Consider the following 18516-nt stretch of genomic DNA (forward strand, 5'->3'; position numbering starts at 1 on the left):
GAGAGGGGAAATTATTTAAATCCAGTGTTTATGTATGAAACCCTCAAAAAATAAATTTTAATTAAAAACAAAGTATTAATTGAGACAAACCAAGATTCAAAACTTACAGTAGTCTGTTTTCACCCCAGTAGACAGACAAAAAGATCCTGGTCCGCCCTGTGCACACAGAGATGAGTTATGTAAGCATTTCATAAGCATTTGCTGTCTTCAGTTGCGTTTTCTTTTGAGTCGCCTCCCAGTACTCGCTTTAGTAGAACATCCTCTCTCCTGGGACCATGGATTCTTCCTCAGTCATAGCTGAAATCCTCTCTAGATGAAAACAAACTCTGATATTTAAAGACAACAATCTGCTATGCCTCACTATTCCTCCAGCCATCTGCTAAGCTAAGAGAAAATAAAGCTGACCCCCCGACCCATGGCTTTGTTTTTCACTGCAGTGTATCCATAAATTTTGGAGAGATTGCAACTAAATATCATGTCTTTGTTAGACTCCTTCACAGGCCTCATAAACATCCTGACAGACATCATTTGGCGATTCACCGGCGACTTCATGGCCCCTGACCTGGTCTGCAGAGTCGTGCGCTACTTGCAGGTATGGAAATCATCTCTGCAGCATGATGAGCCGCATGGAAGCCCCATTAGCTCTGGGAATAACAGGGAAATGACTACTAAACCTTTGTCCCTGTGAAAACAGCCACTCCCTTCTTCCTAGGTGAAAGGACAAGCACGTGTTCTATAATTTCTAAAAATGGGCATTTCTTTTGCTACTAATAATGCATATGCAAATAATACTACAAATAAAGCAACAGCTAAGCAAATAACAAAAGACTGCACTGAGTTAAAATGGTGGTAAGTAGTAACACTTTTGACATGTTATAGCTAATAATGGACAAAAGTTTTCTCACTACTTGCTTTTTCACCCTTTAAGTCTCTACTTCTAGAAAAATGTTAACAAGTAGCTCGATAGTAAACATTAGCCACCTGTTTACCACATAAACTCACTTTCTTAAATATCTATTGGCATTCGAACTCCTTATCCTTTGGTTATTTTATAACTGGGTACTTTATTATGTCTTCACCCTTGCTAAGGTCTACTTTTAAATCTTTTACACAGGGCCTGTTGGTATGCTTTACTATAGGCTATATATATATGTGAATAATACACATATGTGATTTATAATAGAACAGATGATGATTTGAAGAGGGCTGAGGAGGAGGCATTGTGGGTAAAGTGCTTGCAGTACCCTCATAAGGAGCTGAGCTTGTATCCCCAACATCCACATAAAAGCTGAGCAAGGTCGTGTGCATCTGTGACCTCAGCAGTAGCTAGACAGAGGCCTCCCATCCCCTGATGCTCATTGGCCAATCAGCCTAGCCAATCAGTGAGCAGCAGGCTCTATGACAGACGCTGCTCTCTGAAGTCTTACAGTTACTCCCCATTAATGCAGTTCTCTTCTCCTGAAGTTTTTCTAGTCTAAATTATTGTAGCTTTACAAATGTACAGCAGCGCATCTGAAAAGCATTGCCCTCCTTAGGTCCACTTGTTAGTGATTTCAGAATATCTTTATTCATATTCAGAAATAAGATTATGGATCCATTCATTTTATTACCTTCAGGTCTTGGTAACATTTGTTTCTTTGTTGGAAAACAAATAAGAGTAGCTGTGATGTTAATATTCCTTATGCTCTGAATATAACTTTAAAAGGAGTCATTGCAGAGGGATGATATTTTCTTAAAGTGAATTTGTTACAAATCCCTTGAGAATGCTAGGGGTGCAGGCATTAATATGCAACACTTACAGGACAAATGTCTTATACCTTCTTGTTGAGAATACATTTGTGTAGAGAGTTGATTTTAATTATTCCATTATTTAAGTAATGGATTGCTCAAGTAAGACTTAGTTGCTAAAACAATACGTATTCACCCTTTCATGGATAAATCCATTCAACCTTTCAAACTTACTTTATTTGGGGTTCTTCAACACTTATGCTTCCCTTCCAGCCCACCTACCCTAGATAGGAGAGAAGAGAGGTTAATGGGAACAGGAGAAGTAGACCTTCTTAGACTCAGTTCCCCGGGAGCAATTCCACTGGCATAGTCAGCAGGATTCTAACAGACCAGTTAAACAGCAAACCAGCAATTCAGCAAAGATGACTGCAACCCCAGTAACCTGGAACCCAGAACCTCAAAGCATTCTTTGGAGCAGTTCTCTCTAGGAGCATCTCAAAGTGGAGTGATGAACAGCCAAACAATAGGAAATGACACTAAAACCAAAAGTCTCAGCCTCTCAGAGTCCATACTGGATGTTTTTCAGCTAGCAAAGGCCAAGCCCCTGAAAGAAGTGGTTCCTCTTCTAGTAGATAAACATCACTTGTTCTCTCACAAGTCTGTTTCCCATCCCACACTTGGGATCAAAACCAAAACATGGTTACATCCACTACAGTGTTTATTTTTCAAAAATTCAGGAATAAGTTGCTTGGCCTAAATAGAAGCTAACCACAAAATTCCATTATGTGATTCATAGCATTCGGCCTTTGGAGGGCAGATCTGGGACCAGATAATTTTTTTCAAGTTACTGGTGGCTGATGTGTGGTCTGAGCAGAATGCTCACTTTCTCTCCAATGGGCCTCTACACAGTTGCTCACTAGCCATGGGAGAGACTAAAAGCAAGAGATAAAGTTTACATCAGACCTGTTGGAGGTTGGCCACTGCATATACCATCACGTTTTCCAAAAGCTCAAGTATAAACCATGCTTTTTTTCATATTTACGAACTTTAAACTGTGACCAATAAATATCCATATTAGTAACATTCCTTCCGGTTATATTTGTAACAAATACCAAAATAGTAGTATATGTGATTGGCAGGAAAACATCAATGACTCTTCTCCTATGATAGCAGCAAGATGTTAGAAAGTCGCTGGAATAAAGTTTGTAGGTTTCTGGGAATTAACAAAAGGTTTGCAACAAAAAGGAGCACTGATGAACGAGGCCAGCTGACAGGAGGGAGAGGGGGCTTCGTGGTGGCCTAGCCTTCATTATTGCATTCCTGCCGTGGCTGTCTCTGTGGTAGGCTTGAAAATTAACAGCTTTCCTTCACAGTAAAAGCAAAAATCCTACCAGCCACGGAGAGAACAGATCTGGGTAGAGCCTTTCAATGCTTCTTCCCAGAGAGTTGTCATCATTCAAAGTGTCTGGCAGTCCTTTGGAAAACTGGACTTGCAAAACTGTCTATATTTTATCTTGCTCTGAACTTTTTTTTGTAAGCCTTTTTCCTTTGGGTATACAGAGGAAAATAATTACAGGAAATTGATTAACTTCATGGAAGCCTTAGTTATGAAATAACTATTAAAGAAAAGAGTAAATGAAACCATTTTTAAAGCATAAGCTGGGTAATAACACACTTATAGGAGCTTTGAAAACCTCTGACAAATTCCTAAGACTCTAGAAGGTAAACGCATGCCCTCAACTGTGCAATCGTCAGAAAGAAATGGGGATGGCCCAAAGCTGTTGCCCTTGACTGAGACATCTGATGTTGTCTGGTATCTTTTCGTGACTAAAAACTGCTCAAAAAATTAGGAATAGGAAGAAAAGAACACAACGTAGTGTCATATATAGCAGGGCCATGGCTAACACCACACTCAACAGTGGCGACAATGCAATGCTCCTCCTCTAAACTTTATCAATAGAGATGGATGTCAGCCTTGCTGCTTCTACTCAGCTGGAAATACTGCCAACAGAAAGAAATAAAAACTTCCAAATTAGAGATGCAGAAGCAAAAATGCATCTAAGGAACATGCTAAGAAGTTGGAAGTAATAAATAAAGCCCCAAATTTGCAGAACATAAAACCAAAACAAAAATATGGAGCATTTCTGCATACAAAACTATTCAAAAATATAAGAACCACTTTACTTATAGTAAATACAAAAAAATATAATAAAACAGTGAGGAATATTTTCAGGTTTATGAACTAGAAATTATAAATCTACAATTAAATGAGTTAAAGAAAAACTCAAATAAGACACAAGTAAATGGAAGGCAATTAATACCCACAGAATAGAAGAAATTTTTTCCTAAAACTGTTTTAAATGATCTGCAGATGCAATGTAACCCAAGCAAAATTCCAACCACATTTCTCACACAAATAGAAGACACAACTTCAAAACATATATATTCATAAAGATGTCCAATAGATGGATCAATATTGATATTTTTGTTTGTTTGTTTTGTTTTGGTTTTGGGTTTTTTTTTTGTTTTTTTTTTTTTTGAGACAAGGTCTCTCTGTGTTAGCCTTGGCTGTCCTGGAGTCACTTTGTAGACCAGGCTGGCCTCGAACTCACAGCGATCCGCCTGCCTCTGCCTCCCAAGTGCTGGGATTACAGGCGTGCCCCACCACACCCGGCTGATGGATTAATATTGAACAAGGAGATAAAATGCTATATCTATCACACTGCCTCACTTAAAATACATGTTTAACATCACTTGCTATTAGTGGATTAGTGTTAATCTGTGTCTTTAATTCCAGTACTACATTTTTTAATGAAATTGGATTTACTAGAGGTTGGTGGGTGCAGGTTTAGGATTGGATTGTAATAGATAGTTTTCTCTTGATTAGAACAAAGCGGCCATCTTTATTTCTTCTGGATACTCTTAGTTTGAGATCTATTTTTGTTAGATAGTAGACTAGTGATACCTGCCTGCATCCTAGTACCATTTCCTTGGAATATTTTTTCTATCCTTTTACCTTAAGGCTGTACCTATCTTTCAAGTTAAGTTTAGTTTCTTGTAGTCAATATAGGGACAGATTTTTTTCCTCAACCCATTAAATTAGTCTATGTTTTAGGATTGGAGAGTTAAAGCTATTAATATTCTTGAAAAGTGTTGATTTCAGACATTTTGTTTTGCTGTTTGTGTCCTTAGTTGTACTAAGTTTTTCGGTAGTCATAGCTTCATTTCTTTTCTTTCTAGAGTCTCTTGGTTGTACTCAATACTTTCCTCAGTCTGAAGTATTCACAAAATCAGGAATAGGAAGAAAGGAACTCAACAGAAGTAATAATTGAGTTATTGGGTTTTTCAATTCTATTTTCATTTCTATTCTCTTTGATATTTCTATTCTTTATTAAATTCAATTTTCAAATACTGAATGCTCTATCTCAATTAGTTCATCTGTATATTTGTGCTTTCCTTGGAGTCACTCATCCATTTACTACTATTCTCTGTAAGTTCGTTGAACTATTTGTGTATTCTTCTTACTCCTTGAATTCTTTGATGAAATTTATGAGTGATCTTTTGAGTTCTGCATCCTGCAATTCATTTAGGTAATTCTTTTTTCAAATTTGTATATTTACTTTACATCTCAATAGTTGTCCCCTCCCTCCTCTCTTCCTGATTCCTTCCTCTCACCCTCTTCCTCCTTCAACCCTTCCCCTTGTCCTCAGAAAAAGAGAGCCCCCCATCAACCCACCCTAGAACATCACGTCACATCAAAATGAGCTCATCTTCATCCACCAGGGCAGCCCTGTTAGGGTAGAGTGATCAAAAAGAGGCAACAGAGTCCATGTCATATACAGCACCTGCTCAACTTCCTAGGGGATCCATATTAAGATCCAACTTCCCATAGAATGTGTGTGTGTGTGTGTGTGTGTGTGTGTGTGTGTGTGTGTGTGTGTGTTTAGGGGATCCAGTCTATACATGTTCCTTAAATCCATCAATATAATCCACCATATAAACCAAGTTAAAAAAAATCACACGATCATCTCATTAGAAGCATAAAAAGCCTTTTACAAAATCCAGCACAGTTTCATGATAAAGTCTTGATAAAGTCATGACAAAAGGCCCATACCTAAACATAGTAAAGGCTATATACAGCAAGCCAATAGCTATCATCAAATTAAATGGAGAGACACTCAAAGCAATTGCATTAAAATCGGGGACAAGACAAGACTGCCCCCTCTCTTCATATCTCCTCAATATAGTACTGAAGTTCTTGCTAGAGCAATAAGACAAGTAAAGGAGATCAAGGAGATACAAATTGGAAAGGAAGAAGTCATTATATCACTATTTGCAGATGATATGATAGTATATATAAGTGACCACAAAAATTCTACCAGAGAATTCCTACAGCTGATAAACACCTTCATAAAAGTGGCTAGATACAAAATTAATTTTAAAAAATCAGTGAGAAGAGAAGGAGATAGGACACTCACTTCTGACCAGGCGTGTAGCCCAGCTGCAGACCTCTGAGTGCTGCCAACAGCTGTTTCCTGGGTCAGAGAGGCTTCCTGGGACCTTGGGATATAGAGTCCTAGATCCCCATGGTTGTCCCTACCCTCCAAGCCACAGTTCTGCCTGTCTCCCTAAGTGGACCTCCAGGGCAATAGGTGCTCACAGGCTCTGATTACAAGATGATAGAGCCAAGCATGCACAAGTCTGAGTAACTACTGGGAGAGCAAAAATAGCAAGTGAGCAAGTGGCCACACTGCTGCCTCCAAAGTGCCAGAGAGGGGAAGATATCACAGAGTTCCAGCCTCAGACCTTCCACCTGCCATCTCAGATTCCAGCCTATGGTTCACAGCTCTACCAGCTTTCCTGAGTAGATCTGCCGGGCCTCAGGTAAATACAAGGGCCCTCCACACCCCACTCCTCACACCCTATACCCCACACCCCACTTCCCACACCCTACACCCCACACCCTACACCCCACACCCCACTCCCCACACCCCACATCCCACACCCCGTACCCCAGCTCCTGGACTCATGCTACTTCTTGGGCCACATATTCACCTACAACCCCAGAGACCAGCATCCATAAAGGAGCAACAAGTGAGAATCCTCTCCCAACTCCCGGCCTGCCAGAGACTACCAGCTGCAGTGAGATGTGCCCAGGACCCTCCCCATTTCACACCCCAGCTCCCTGTGCATGTGCCCCCTTTCTGGCCCACACCTCCACCTGCAACCCCAGAGACTGGAAGCCATCGGGAAGCAGCAGAGAAAGATACCCATCAGTGACCATCAGAGAAAAGCAGCCACCAAGGACTACCAGGCCCCATCTTCACCTGCAATCCCAGAGACCAGCAGCCATCAGAGCTCATCAGCTCTCCCTGTATACCCTACTGCCACCAGGAAAGCCAGACAACTGCTGCCATCTTGGACCACCAGCTCTACCAGCACACCTAGAGATCTCCTACCATCATGGACTACCCAGACCTGCTAACACCAGAGACAACCTGATGTCTAGAGGTCAGTGTAAGAACACAAGCAACAAAACCCAGGGCCATAGGATACCACTATCCTACCACAGGACTCCAGCTATCCTACTACAACAAGCCCTGGAGATACTGTCACACCTGAAGCACACACAAAAAAAAATCATCTTAAATCTGAGGTTAGGAAAATGATGGAAGCCTTAAAAGAGGAAAACAAATATCTCAAAGAAATGCAAAAAATACAATCAAACAGGTGAAGGAATTAAATAGACCCTTTAAATACATACAGGAAAATACAATCGAATGGGAGGTAGAAATGAGTAAGACTGTCCAAGCCCAAAAATGGAAATAGAAGCAGTAAAGCAAATGCAGTCTGAGGCAACTGTGGAGATGGAAAACCTAGGAAAGTGAACGGGAAGTACAGACATCATCAACAGGCTACTGGAGATGAAAGAGAGAGTCTCAAGCATAGAAGACATGATACAAGAAATTGATAGATCAGTCAAAGAAAATGCTAAAACTAAAAAGTTTCAAACACAAAGCTTCCAGGAAATTTGGTACACCATAAAAAGAGCAAACCTAAGAATAGAAGAAGGAGAAGATCCCCAGTTCCAAGGCCCAGAAAATATCTTCAACAAAATAATAAAAGAAAATTTCCCTAATCTAAAGAAAGAGATGCCTATAAGTATACAGGAAGCCTACAAAACACCAAATATATGGGCCTAAAATTAAAATCTTCCTGGCATATAATAATTAAAACATTAAATGTATAGAGCAAAGAAAAACTATTAAAAACCACAAGGGATAAGAGATAAGTAATATATAAAGGCAAACCTATTAGAATTACACCAGACTTCTTAATAGAGACTTTAAAAGCCAGAAGGGCCAGGACAGATATTTTGCAGATCCTAAGAGATCACAGATGCCAGCCCAGACTTTTATACCCAGCAAAATGTTCAACCACCATACATGGGGAAAACAAGCTATTCCATGACAAAACCAAAATTTAAACAATATCTTTTCATTAACCCAGCCCTACAGAGGATACTAGAACAAAAACTCCAACTCTATAAGAGTAACTACACCAAAAACATTCAAGAAGTAAATAATTTTACACCAGCAAAACCAAAGAAGGGAAGTACCATGGATTAAGCCTGGAACTCAACAACAGAAAGCCTACAAACTCATGGAAACTCAATAGCTCTCTACTCAGTGGCCACTGGTACAGGATGACATAAAGAAACAAATTTAAAAATTTCTAGAATTCAATGAAAATTAAGACACAACATACAAAACTTATTGGACAGAATGAAAATGGTGCAAAGAGTAAAGTTTATAACACTAAGCATCTTCATAAACAAAATGGAGAGATTCTACACTAGCAACCTGAAAGTTCTAGAACAGAAGGAAGCAACACACCAAAGAGGAATAGAGGGCAAGAAATAATCAAACTCAGGGCTGAAGTCAACAACATAGAAATAAGAGAACAATACAGAGAATCTATGAAACCAAGAGTAGGTTCCTTGAGAAAATCAACAAGATAGACAAACCCTTACCCAAACTAACTAAAAGGCATAGGGAGAGAATCCAAATTAAGAAAATCAGACATGAAAAGGGGGACATAATAACAGAAACTGAGGAAATTCAAAGAATCATTAAGTCCTACTTCAAAACCCTGTACTCCACAAAATTGAAAAATATAAAGAAAATGGACATTTTTCTTGATATATTTCACTTACCAAAGTTAAATCAAGATCAGACAAACAGGTTTAAACAGTACTTTAACCCCTAAGGAAATAGAAGCAGTCATGAAAAGTCTCCCAACCACAACAAGCCCAGGGCCAGATGGTTTTAGGGCAAAGTTCTACCAGACATTCAAAGAAGAGCTAATTATTCCACAAAATAGAAACAGAAGGAACATTGCCAAACTCATTATATGAAGGCACAGTTACCCTGATACCTAAACCACACAAAGATTCACCAAAGAGAATTTCAGATCTATTTCACTCATGAACATTAATTCAAAAATACTCAATAAAATACTCAAAAACCGAATCCAAGACAATCAAATAAATCACCATGATCAAGTAGGCTTCATCCCAGGGATGCAGGGATGATTCAAGATATGAAAATTCATCATATTACAACCCACCATATAAACAAAAGAAAAAAATCACATGATCAAATCACTGAATGCAGAAAAAGACTTTGACAAAATCCAACAGCCCTTCATGATAAAAATCCTCACGAGATCAGGGATACAAGGCCCATACCTAAACATAATACAGTAAGCTGATAGGCAACATCAAGTAAAATGGGAAAGAAACTCAAAGCAGTTCCACTAAAATCAGAGACAAGACAAGGCTACCCACTCTCTCCGTATCTCTTCAATTTAGTACTTGAACTTCTAGCTAGAGCAATAAGACAACTAAAAAAGATCAAGGGGCTGAAAATTAGAAAGGAAGAAGTTAAAGTGTATGAATTTATCTAATAACCCAAGAGTTTTCTTTAGTCCTGCTAACTTCCAAAGTAATTGACACAGAGAGACTGTGATTTATTTTACAATCTAAGGCATTGGAGTTGGGCAGATTTCAACCCCCTATTTAACGATCTCTCAGCTGCACAACCCATGTGACTTGTCAATTAGGTCGTCCTTGCTGAGCTTACTCTGCTCCACCCAGCTACGACCTCCTACTCCATCCACTCTCCTTTCTTATCTCCCACACCTCATGGTCCCTCAGCCCCAGCCTGAGAACCATAAACTCAGTCTTCCTTTCTTCTGCCAAAGCCCAAGCTTCAGGATTTTTATTAGCCAATCACTTCAAATTGGGTGAAGCAAGATTTACACAAGAAGGGCAGGTATACATGAGACTGTGCCCTTCTGGGAAGAAACCACATCTTGATGGCCAGTAATTAGCATTAAAAATGCATAGCATTAGACCAACCCCCAATATCAAAGTATCCCTATTCACAGATGAGATGACAGTATGCATAAGTGACCCCAAGAATTCCAAAAGAGAACTTCTACAACTGATAAACACCTTCAGCAATGTGACTGGATACTAGATTAATTTTTTTAAAAAATCAGTAGCCTTCCTGTATGCAATTGAAACATGGGCTAAGAAAGAAATTAGGGAAACAACACCCTGCACAATACCAGAAACAATATAAAGTATGTTAGTGTTATTCAAACCAAACAAGTGAAAGACCTACATGACAAGAACTTCAAGTTTCTGGGGAAAAAACTGAAAAAGATATCAGAAGATGGAAAGATCTCCCATGTCTATAGATTGCTAAGATTAACATAGTAAAAATGTAGATCTTACCAAAAGCAATATATAGATTCTATGCAATTCCCATCAAATACCAACACAATTCTTCACAGACCTTTAAAGAACAATTTTCGACTTAATAAGGAAAAAACAAAAAGAAAAAACAGAACAGCTAAAATAAACCTATACAATAAAAGAACTTTTGGAGGTATCTTCATCCCTGACTTCAAGCTGTATACAGAGCAATAGTTATAAAAACTGCATGATATTGGCATAGAAGCAGTTTGGTTGATCCATTAAGTACAATTAAAACCCAGAAATAAACCCACATAAGCATGGACACCTGATTTTTGACAAAGAAGCCAAAACCATGCAATGTAAAAAAAAAAGATAGCATCTTCAACAAATGGTGTTGGTCCAACTAGATGTCTACATGTAGAAAAATGCAAATCTTCATATTTGTAACCCTGCACAAAACTCAAGTCCAAGTAGATGAAAGACCTCAACATAAAACTAGAAACACTAAATTTATTAGAAGAGAAATTGGAAACAGTCTTTGAACTCATTGGCACAGGAGACAACTTCCTGAACAGAACACCTCCAGCTCAGGCTCTAAGATCAGCAATTAATAAATGAGCCCTCATGAAACTGAAAAGTTTCTATAAGGCAAAGGACACTGTCAACAGAACAAAACATCAGCGTACAGACTGGGAAAAGATCTTCACCAATCCTACATCTGACAAAGGGCTAATATCCAAAATATATAAACAACTCAAGAAATTAAATACCAACAAACCAAATAATCCAATTAAAATAATGGGGTACATAGTTAAACAAAGAATTCTCAACAGAGGAATCTCTAATGGCTGAGAAGCACTTAAAGAAATGCTCAGAGTCCTTAGTCATCAGGAAAATATAAATCAAAATTACTCTGAGATTCCATCTTACACCTGTCAGAATGGGTAAGATCAAAAACTGAAGAGGCAGCACATGCCGGAAAAGATGGGAAGAAAGGGGAACATTCCTCCATTGCTGGTGGGAGTAGCAAATTTGTACAGCCACTTTGGAAATCAATCTAATGCTTTCTCTGAAAATTGGAACTAGTGCTACCTCAAGACCCAGCTATACCACATCTGAGCATATACCCAAAAGATGCTCCACCATACCGCAAGGACACTTGCTCATCTATGTTCATAGCAGCTTTATTCATAATACCTAGAAACCGGAAACAACCTAGATGTCCCTCAACTAAAGAATGGATAAAGAAAATATGGTACATTTACACAATAGAGTATTAATCAGCTGTTAACAAACAAGGAAATCATGATATTTGCAGGCAAATGGATGGGACTAGAAAGAATCATCCTGAGTGAGGTAACCCAGACACAGATGATATGTGGTCACCTGTAAGCAGATATTAGCCATATATTACAGGGTAACTGTACTATAATTCATGGGCTCAAAGCAGCTAAGTAACAGAGGGCCTGGGGAGGCTCTTCTGGAATCTCACTCAGATGACAAAATAGAATGGACCATGGAAGTAGAGAGGGAACTGGATAGGAGAAGGTGTGGGGAGGGAAACAACGTGAGGATCAGTTGTGGGGAGAGAGGGAAGGGGAGGTTTACTGTCCTGGCGTCACTGAGACAAGTTGGAGGCCTGCAACAGCGTAGGCTAGAGGGAGGAGAAGGGGATGTCTCCAACTGAGCCTCTAGGAGTGGGTGGACAAGGAGACTGGGGAGGCCACCTTACAGGCACACAGGACTTATAATGGTGGGAGGGGAACACTAATCCACCTACAGAACCTTCGACCATAGTTTACCCTGCCTGTAAGATGTGTAGAGATACAGATAGAGTAGAGACTGAAGGAATGACCAACCAATGCATTTAGATAATTCTCATCGGAGATAATTTCTATAGAAATGATGGATTTGGGCCGGGCGTGGTGGCGCACGCCTTTAATCCCAGCACTCGGGAGGCAGAGGCAGGCGGATTGCTGTGAGTTCGAGGCCAGCCTGGTCTACAAAGCGAGTCCAGGACAGCCAAGGCTAACACAGAGAGACCCTGTCTTGAAAAACCAAAAAAAAAAAAAAAAAAAAAAAAAAGAAATGATGGATTTGGGGTAATATACTGTGTCGACCTTTTTCAATTTTTGTGTTTTTATGAGGACACCTGGCCATGTGGACTTCTTTTTTTTTTTTTTTTTTGAGACAGGGTTTCTCTGTGTGGCCTTGGCTGTCCTGGACTCACTTTGTAGACCAGGCTGGCCTCAAACTCAGAGATCCGCCTGCCTCTGCCTCCCAAGTGCTGGGATTAAAGGCATGCGCCACCACGCCTGGCCGTGGACTTCTTTTTTTATGTGTCTTATAAGATTTTAAACTTGCAAACTTAATACAGGCACACAGGAAAAAAAACATCCACGATGATCAAGTTAGCTTTGTCTCAGAGATTTGGGGGTGGTTCAATAAATGTAATAGATCATATAAATGGACTTAAAGGCAAAAATCCATAATCTCAACTGGTGCAGAAAAAGGTTTTGATGTAATACTCAACATACTTTCATGATAAAAGTCCTAGAAAGAGTGGGACTGGAGGAAACATACCTCAACATAATAAGGGCTCTATATGACAAATCCACAGCCAATATCATCTTAAATGAAAAAAAAAAACCTAAGAGCAACCTCATTAAAATTAATAATGAGACATTACTGACCACTCTCACCAGTCATTTCAATATACTGCTTGAAGCACTAGCTAAAGAATAATAAGAAAAGAGAAAAAATTAAAGAGATTCAAATAGGGAAAGAACTATTCAAATTGTCCCCATCTTTGGATAATATTAAGCACAAAGATACTAAACTTCATCAGAAAACTTGTAGAAACTATCAACAAATTCAGCAAAGTGTCAGGATACAGAATCAGCTTACAATACGCAGTGGCCTCTTGCTATAGCAACACAAACAAACCCAGAAAGAGGTGATGCACACACATTCACAGTAGCCTCAAAACCGACTGGTAAAAAGTCTAACAAAGGACGTAAAAATACTTCTATACTAAAAACCCTAAATAAGTGAAGAAAGAGCTTGAGAAGAGCACTAAAAACTGTTGGTGGAGAGATCATGCTAGTGGTTTGGTGGAATTCATATTGTGAAAATGACAATTCTATCAATGTACAGATTCAACACAATCCTAATAAAAATCCCCACAACTTTCTTCATGTGAGGGGTCTCAAGAGAAGCAGAACAGATAGAATATGTGAATATATGCATATGGACGTGTGTATGTGTGTATATGTATGTGTATGTGTGTATACATATATTTATACATATGAAATGGAACTCATTAAAGTGGCTTACTTGTTGTAGTCCAGCTAGTCTAACAGTAGCATTTCCTGATAGAAAGGCCAAGAACCTGGCCATTGGTTTTTTTTTTAATTTTTTATTAATTTATTCTTGTTACATCTCAATGGTTATCCCATCCCTTGTATCCTCCCATTCTTCCCTCCCTCCCATTTTCCCCTTATTCCCCTCCCCTATGACTGTATGACTGTTCCTGAGGGAACCTGGTCATTGTTTAGTGAGCAGAGCTGCATGTCTCTGGTGGTCTTCTGTGTTTAAATAATGGGCTGTGGGCCTGAATAGAGGGTTCTCAAAAGAAGAAATTAAAATGTATAGTAAGTATCTCTGGAACTACTCATCATCCTGAGCAATGAGGAAAATGCCAATTAAGGCAACCTTGAGATGTTTGTCTCACCACAGTCAGAATGGCTAGTATTAAGAAAACAAATAAAAATGCTGCTGAGGTTATAGGAATTGGAGAACCTGTATTCATTGTTGGTGCCATTGCAAACTGATAAAGCCACTCTCGAAATCACTGTAGAGAATTTTCAAAAAGGCAAAAATAAACCTACCACATCAGAGCTCTACCACAGCTTGGCATATGTTCAATATTCGTTCAGCCGTGCTCATTGCTGCTGTATTAAAAATAGCAAGGAAATGGAAGCATCATAAATGTCCTCTACTCAGTGAGTGACTGATGAATATGTCGTACACATGCACAATGGAATTTTACTCAGCTATAAAGAAAAATGAAATCAAGGGTTTTCCAGACAAATGTATGTCACTGCACATTATACTGAGTGAGGTAATCCAGACTCAGAAAAGTATTTTCTTATTCATTCGTGGTTCTTGGTTACAAACTTATAGTTATGGAGTATATATAACCTGGGGAGAGAAGAAAGAAGGCAATACAGAAGGAGAGGAAGGTGGGAGGAATAAAAAACACTAAGGATGCTTTAATTATTATTATATTTACCTAAACATATACCCACATATGCACACACACACATATATATAAGTACAGAATTGGTAGAATGAATGAACATATACATATATGTGTGTATGTGTATATATACATGTATATGAGTATATATGTACATATATATAATATATATCAACATTCAAAGCTGGAGTGCTTCCCTCAAGAGTTATGAACTCGCTTAGAAAACTCCAGTACAATGCATGAAGCATGAAATACTTTGTCTTGAGTTGTGGATCAATAGAGTCCAAGAGACCCTCAAAGCGATATAGGATATTGTCATTGCTTATGTATGTCTCCTAAAATTTGAATATACAGTCTTTTTTTTGCTGAAATAATGATGAACTTCAAATATAGGACTTAGAAGGGTTATGCTGGAACTGATGCAGAAGTCTATCCCTGAGGAGTGGTTCTTATAGCATCAGAAGATGCTATGCAAATTGCCAAAGGAAAGTAATGTTCTGTAGTCCTACTCAGCAGGCAAGTATATTAACCACAAGAACTGCACTGACCACACTTCTACAATGGTGAAGTAGTGGATTTTCATCTTCAAGGTTACCAGCAGCTGTCCAGTTGGATATAAAGTCTGCTCAACAGGAGGGAACTTATACTTGGTACTATGAACCTAGCCGAAGACCTGTGGCTAGTGAGGTCATAGACTTGAGAAGAGAACCAAGTACTGCAACTTTCCTAAGTCAGTGTAATTTCCTAACTGCACTCCAAATACTCATCCCTATGCCTTGAGATAAGTGCAAATCTTATGCCTCATCAAAGAAATTTCTTTTTTGGCAAAAAGAGACTCTTACAGAAAGGCACAACTAATTAAAAACAAAGAACAGGTCATTGTGGTTTTCCAGCCCCAACTGCTATAAGACACTCAACATTTAAGGCTCAGGGAACATTCACAATTTGGAGGAAATTGCAGAAAACTTGTTAGATCCAGCAGACTAGGTGGTATACTGTCAGATTGGGCATTCTAGCTATGACAGGGAAACTACACCCATGTAATCTCAACGACATCACTGCTCAAAGAAGACCTGAGAAATTCCAACAACAGTTCACATCTCAACATAGCTGGAGGAAATCTCGTGGGACTCCCACACTGGATAAATACCTACAAGAAATTATCAGCTTCTGTGGGAGGGAGAATCAGCCTTCTCCAGGGAAGTGGGCCCTGATTGGTAATCCAATCCCAATCAGTCGTCTCTGGGAACATACACATTTAGATAGTATTGAACTGACTCTGCAAGCTGTGTGCATATATTGCTTTGTTTGATGTATGCATAATGGCAATTGTTAAGGGAGAAGAAGCTATGGATTTGGAAGGAGTAAAGGGTGAACAGGAGGAATAAACGAGATCAGAGGAAGGGGTATATGATATTATTATATTTGTTTTTAAAAGATCCATCATGAAGATCTAAGAGCCAAAATAGATTGTACTTCCATATTACTAGATGTATAGCCCAATGGAATCAAGTTGAAATCACCAAAATGAATCCACTTGTGTACAACTGATTTTCAGTTATGATGCCAGGAATCCACAATGGGGAAAGGTTATGCTTTGCAGAGAAGGCCATTGGGGAAAGATGATGTATATGAAGAAGAATGAAATCAGAGCCTTATCTCACACCAGATACACAAGTATACTCAAAATGCATTAAAAATTTAAACAGATGATGTAAAATTGTAAAACTACCAAATAAAACATAAAACAGAAATCTCCATGGAATTTTTCTAGGTGAGAAATCTTTCAATATGTTCTTAAAAGCAGAAGTAACAAAAATAAAAACAGCCATATGAGGATATATCAACCTAGAAAATGCTTCTGCCTATCAAAAAGAAATAAAGTGAGGCAACAACCTATTGGGTGGGAGGATATTTGTAAATCAAAATCTAAATATTTTTAGAAAGACATTCTCATCAGTCGCTGGAGAGATGGTTCAGCTCTTTCAGGGAACCCCAGTTCCATCCCTAGCGCGCGCACGCACACCCTGCATGTGCGTGGTGTTCATATATCTATGCAGGCCAAACACACATACACATAAAATAAAAAAATGTATCTTACAAGAGAAGTATTTCTAGAAGCTATAAGGAATCAAAGCAAGCCAGTTATGAGTGCTACAGTTTAGGTGTCCTTCAGGGCTTGTATGGCTGAAAGGTGGGCCATGAAGAAAGGGAAATATTGGGAATACCAGAACTTTGAAGAGGCAGGGCCTGGTGGGAGACCCCCTGGTTGCTGGGAATGTGCTCAGAGGTTGTTCCTGTAAAGGAGCAAACCAGGTTCCACCCATTTCCTATTCATCCTGTGATCTTCCCTGCTCCTGCTCCACCATAGGCCATCAGCCATGGACACTTGTCAAAGGAATAGCCCAGCTCAACAAGCTGCTTGATCGTAAGTGTAAGATAATTTCCTTTATAAAGTTACCCAGGATTGAGTATTTTATGATAGCAATGAAAATCTGATTAACATAGTTGAAAAAGATCAATAAAATCCAAAGGACGTGAATGGACGTTTCTCAGAAGGAGACATACAGACAGCCAATAGGTATTGAAAAAAACACAGCCTCTTTAATCATCAGGAAATGCAAATGGAAACTGTCATAAGATATAACCTCATAGCTTTTAAGTAAGGATGGCCGTTATTAAAGACAAAAATTAACAAGAGCTGACAAGGGCATGGGGAAAAGGCAACACTAGTGCCTCTATTGTCTCCTTATTAGCAGGGATGGGAAATCTACAGTCACTAGGCATGGAAATGTCAAAAACAATTAAAAAAAGAGCCCTAATACATGTTCTAGTTATCCTACTTCTGAGTATATACTCTAAGTATATGAAACTGACAAGCCAAATAAGCACTGGCCCACACACGTCCATTGAAGTACGATTGATATTAGCCCATACACAGAACATCCTAAGCATCCATCATGAAATGAGTGGATAAAGAAATAGTACGCGTGCATGCACCCACACACACACACACACACACAGAGAGAGAGAGAGAGAGAGAGAGAGAGAGAGAGAGATGTGCACATAGTCATACACACTAATACACAAACACACATGTACATACACAGTCATACATGCAGATACATAGTGAAATAGTATTCAGAATTTAAAGGAGAAAAAAAACCTTACCATCTGCCAGAAGATAGCTGCACCTTAAATGAAATAAGGCAGGCACAGAAAGAAATATACAGTATGATTTCTTTTATGTGTAGAATCTAAAAATGTTAAGTCCACATAAATGAAATAAAGTTCTAACCAGATTCTGCAAAATGGACACACTAAAAAGATACTGGTCACAGGACATGACATTTTAGCTGTAGGAATAAGTTCAAGGGAACTATTTTGCATGCCGTGATACCCACAGTTAATAAAATATTTCATATACTAGGAAACTGTTAAGAGATTACATTTTATGTACTCTTACCACAAAAAAAAAAAATAAGTATGTAAGATAAGACTCTTGGACAGCTTGCTCTACACAGTCCAGGTATACAACTTGCTGTGAACCATAAATTTACAATGGTTTTACTTGTCAATTAAATAAATGAGTAAAAAAGTAAATAAGCAAAAGTTTAATGTTTTTCAGAAACCACTGGTTTCCACCAAAAACACGAGTTATGGAAAGAAGCAAGAGAGAATGTGTCATTTATAATACAAAATTCAAAACATGAAATTATTTCTGAGGAATTCCAGCCAGTGAATGTGCTACATGAAGATT

General features: G+C 38.8%; 1 protein-coding gene across 1 annotated transcript in view; it reads left to right on the forward strand.

The window, feature by feature from the left end:
• The window catches only part of NPSR1 (neuropeptide S receptor 1), a 196337-nt gene that overhangs the window by 139069 nt on the left and 38752 nt on the right, over nt 1–18516 (forward strand). The window contains exon 3 of the mRNA XM_084781551.1: nt 489–592. Coding sequence (XP_084637677.1) covers nt 489–592 — 104 coding nt within the window. The remainder of the gene's footprint in view (nt 1–488; nt 593–18516) is intronic.

The sequence above is a fragment of the Acomys minous genome (genome assembly GCF_964271855.1).
Source record: "Acomys minous genome assembly, chromosome: 5".
NCBI classification, from domain to species: domain Eukaryota; kingdom Metazoa; phylum Chordata; class Mammalia; order Rodentia; family Muridae; genus Acomys; species Acomys minous.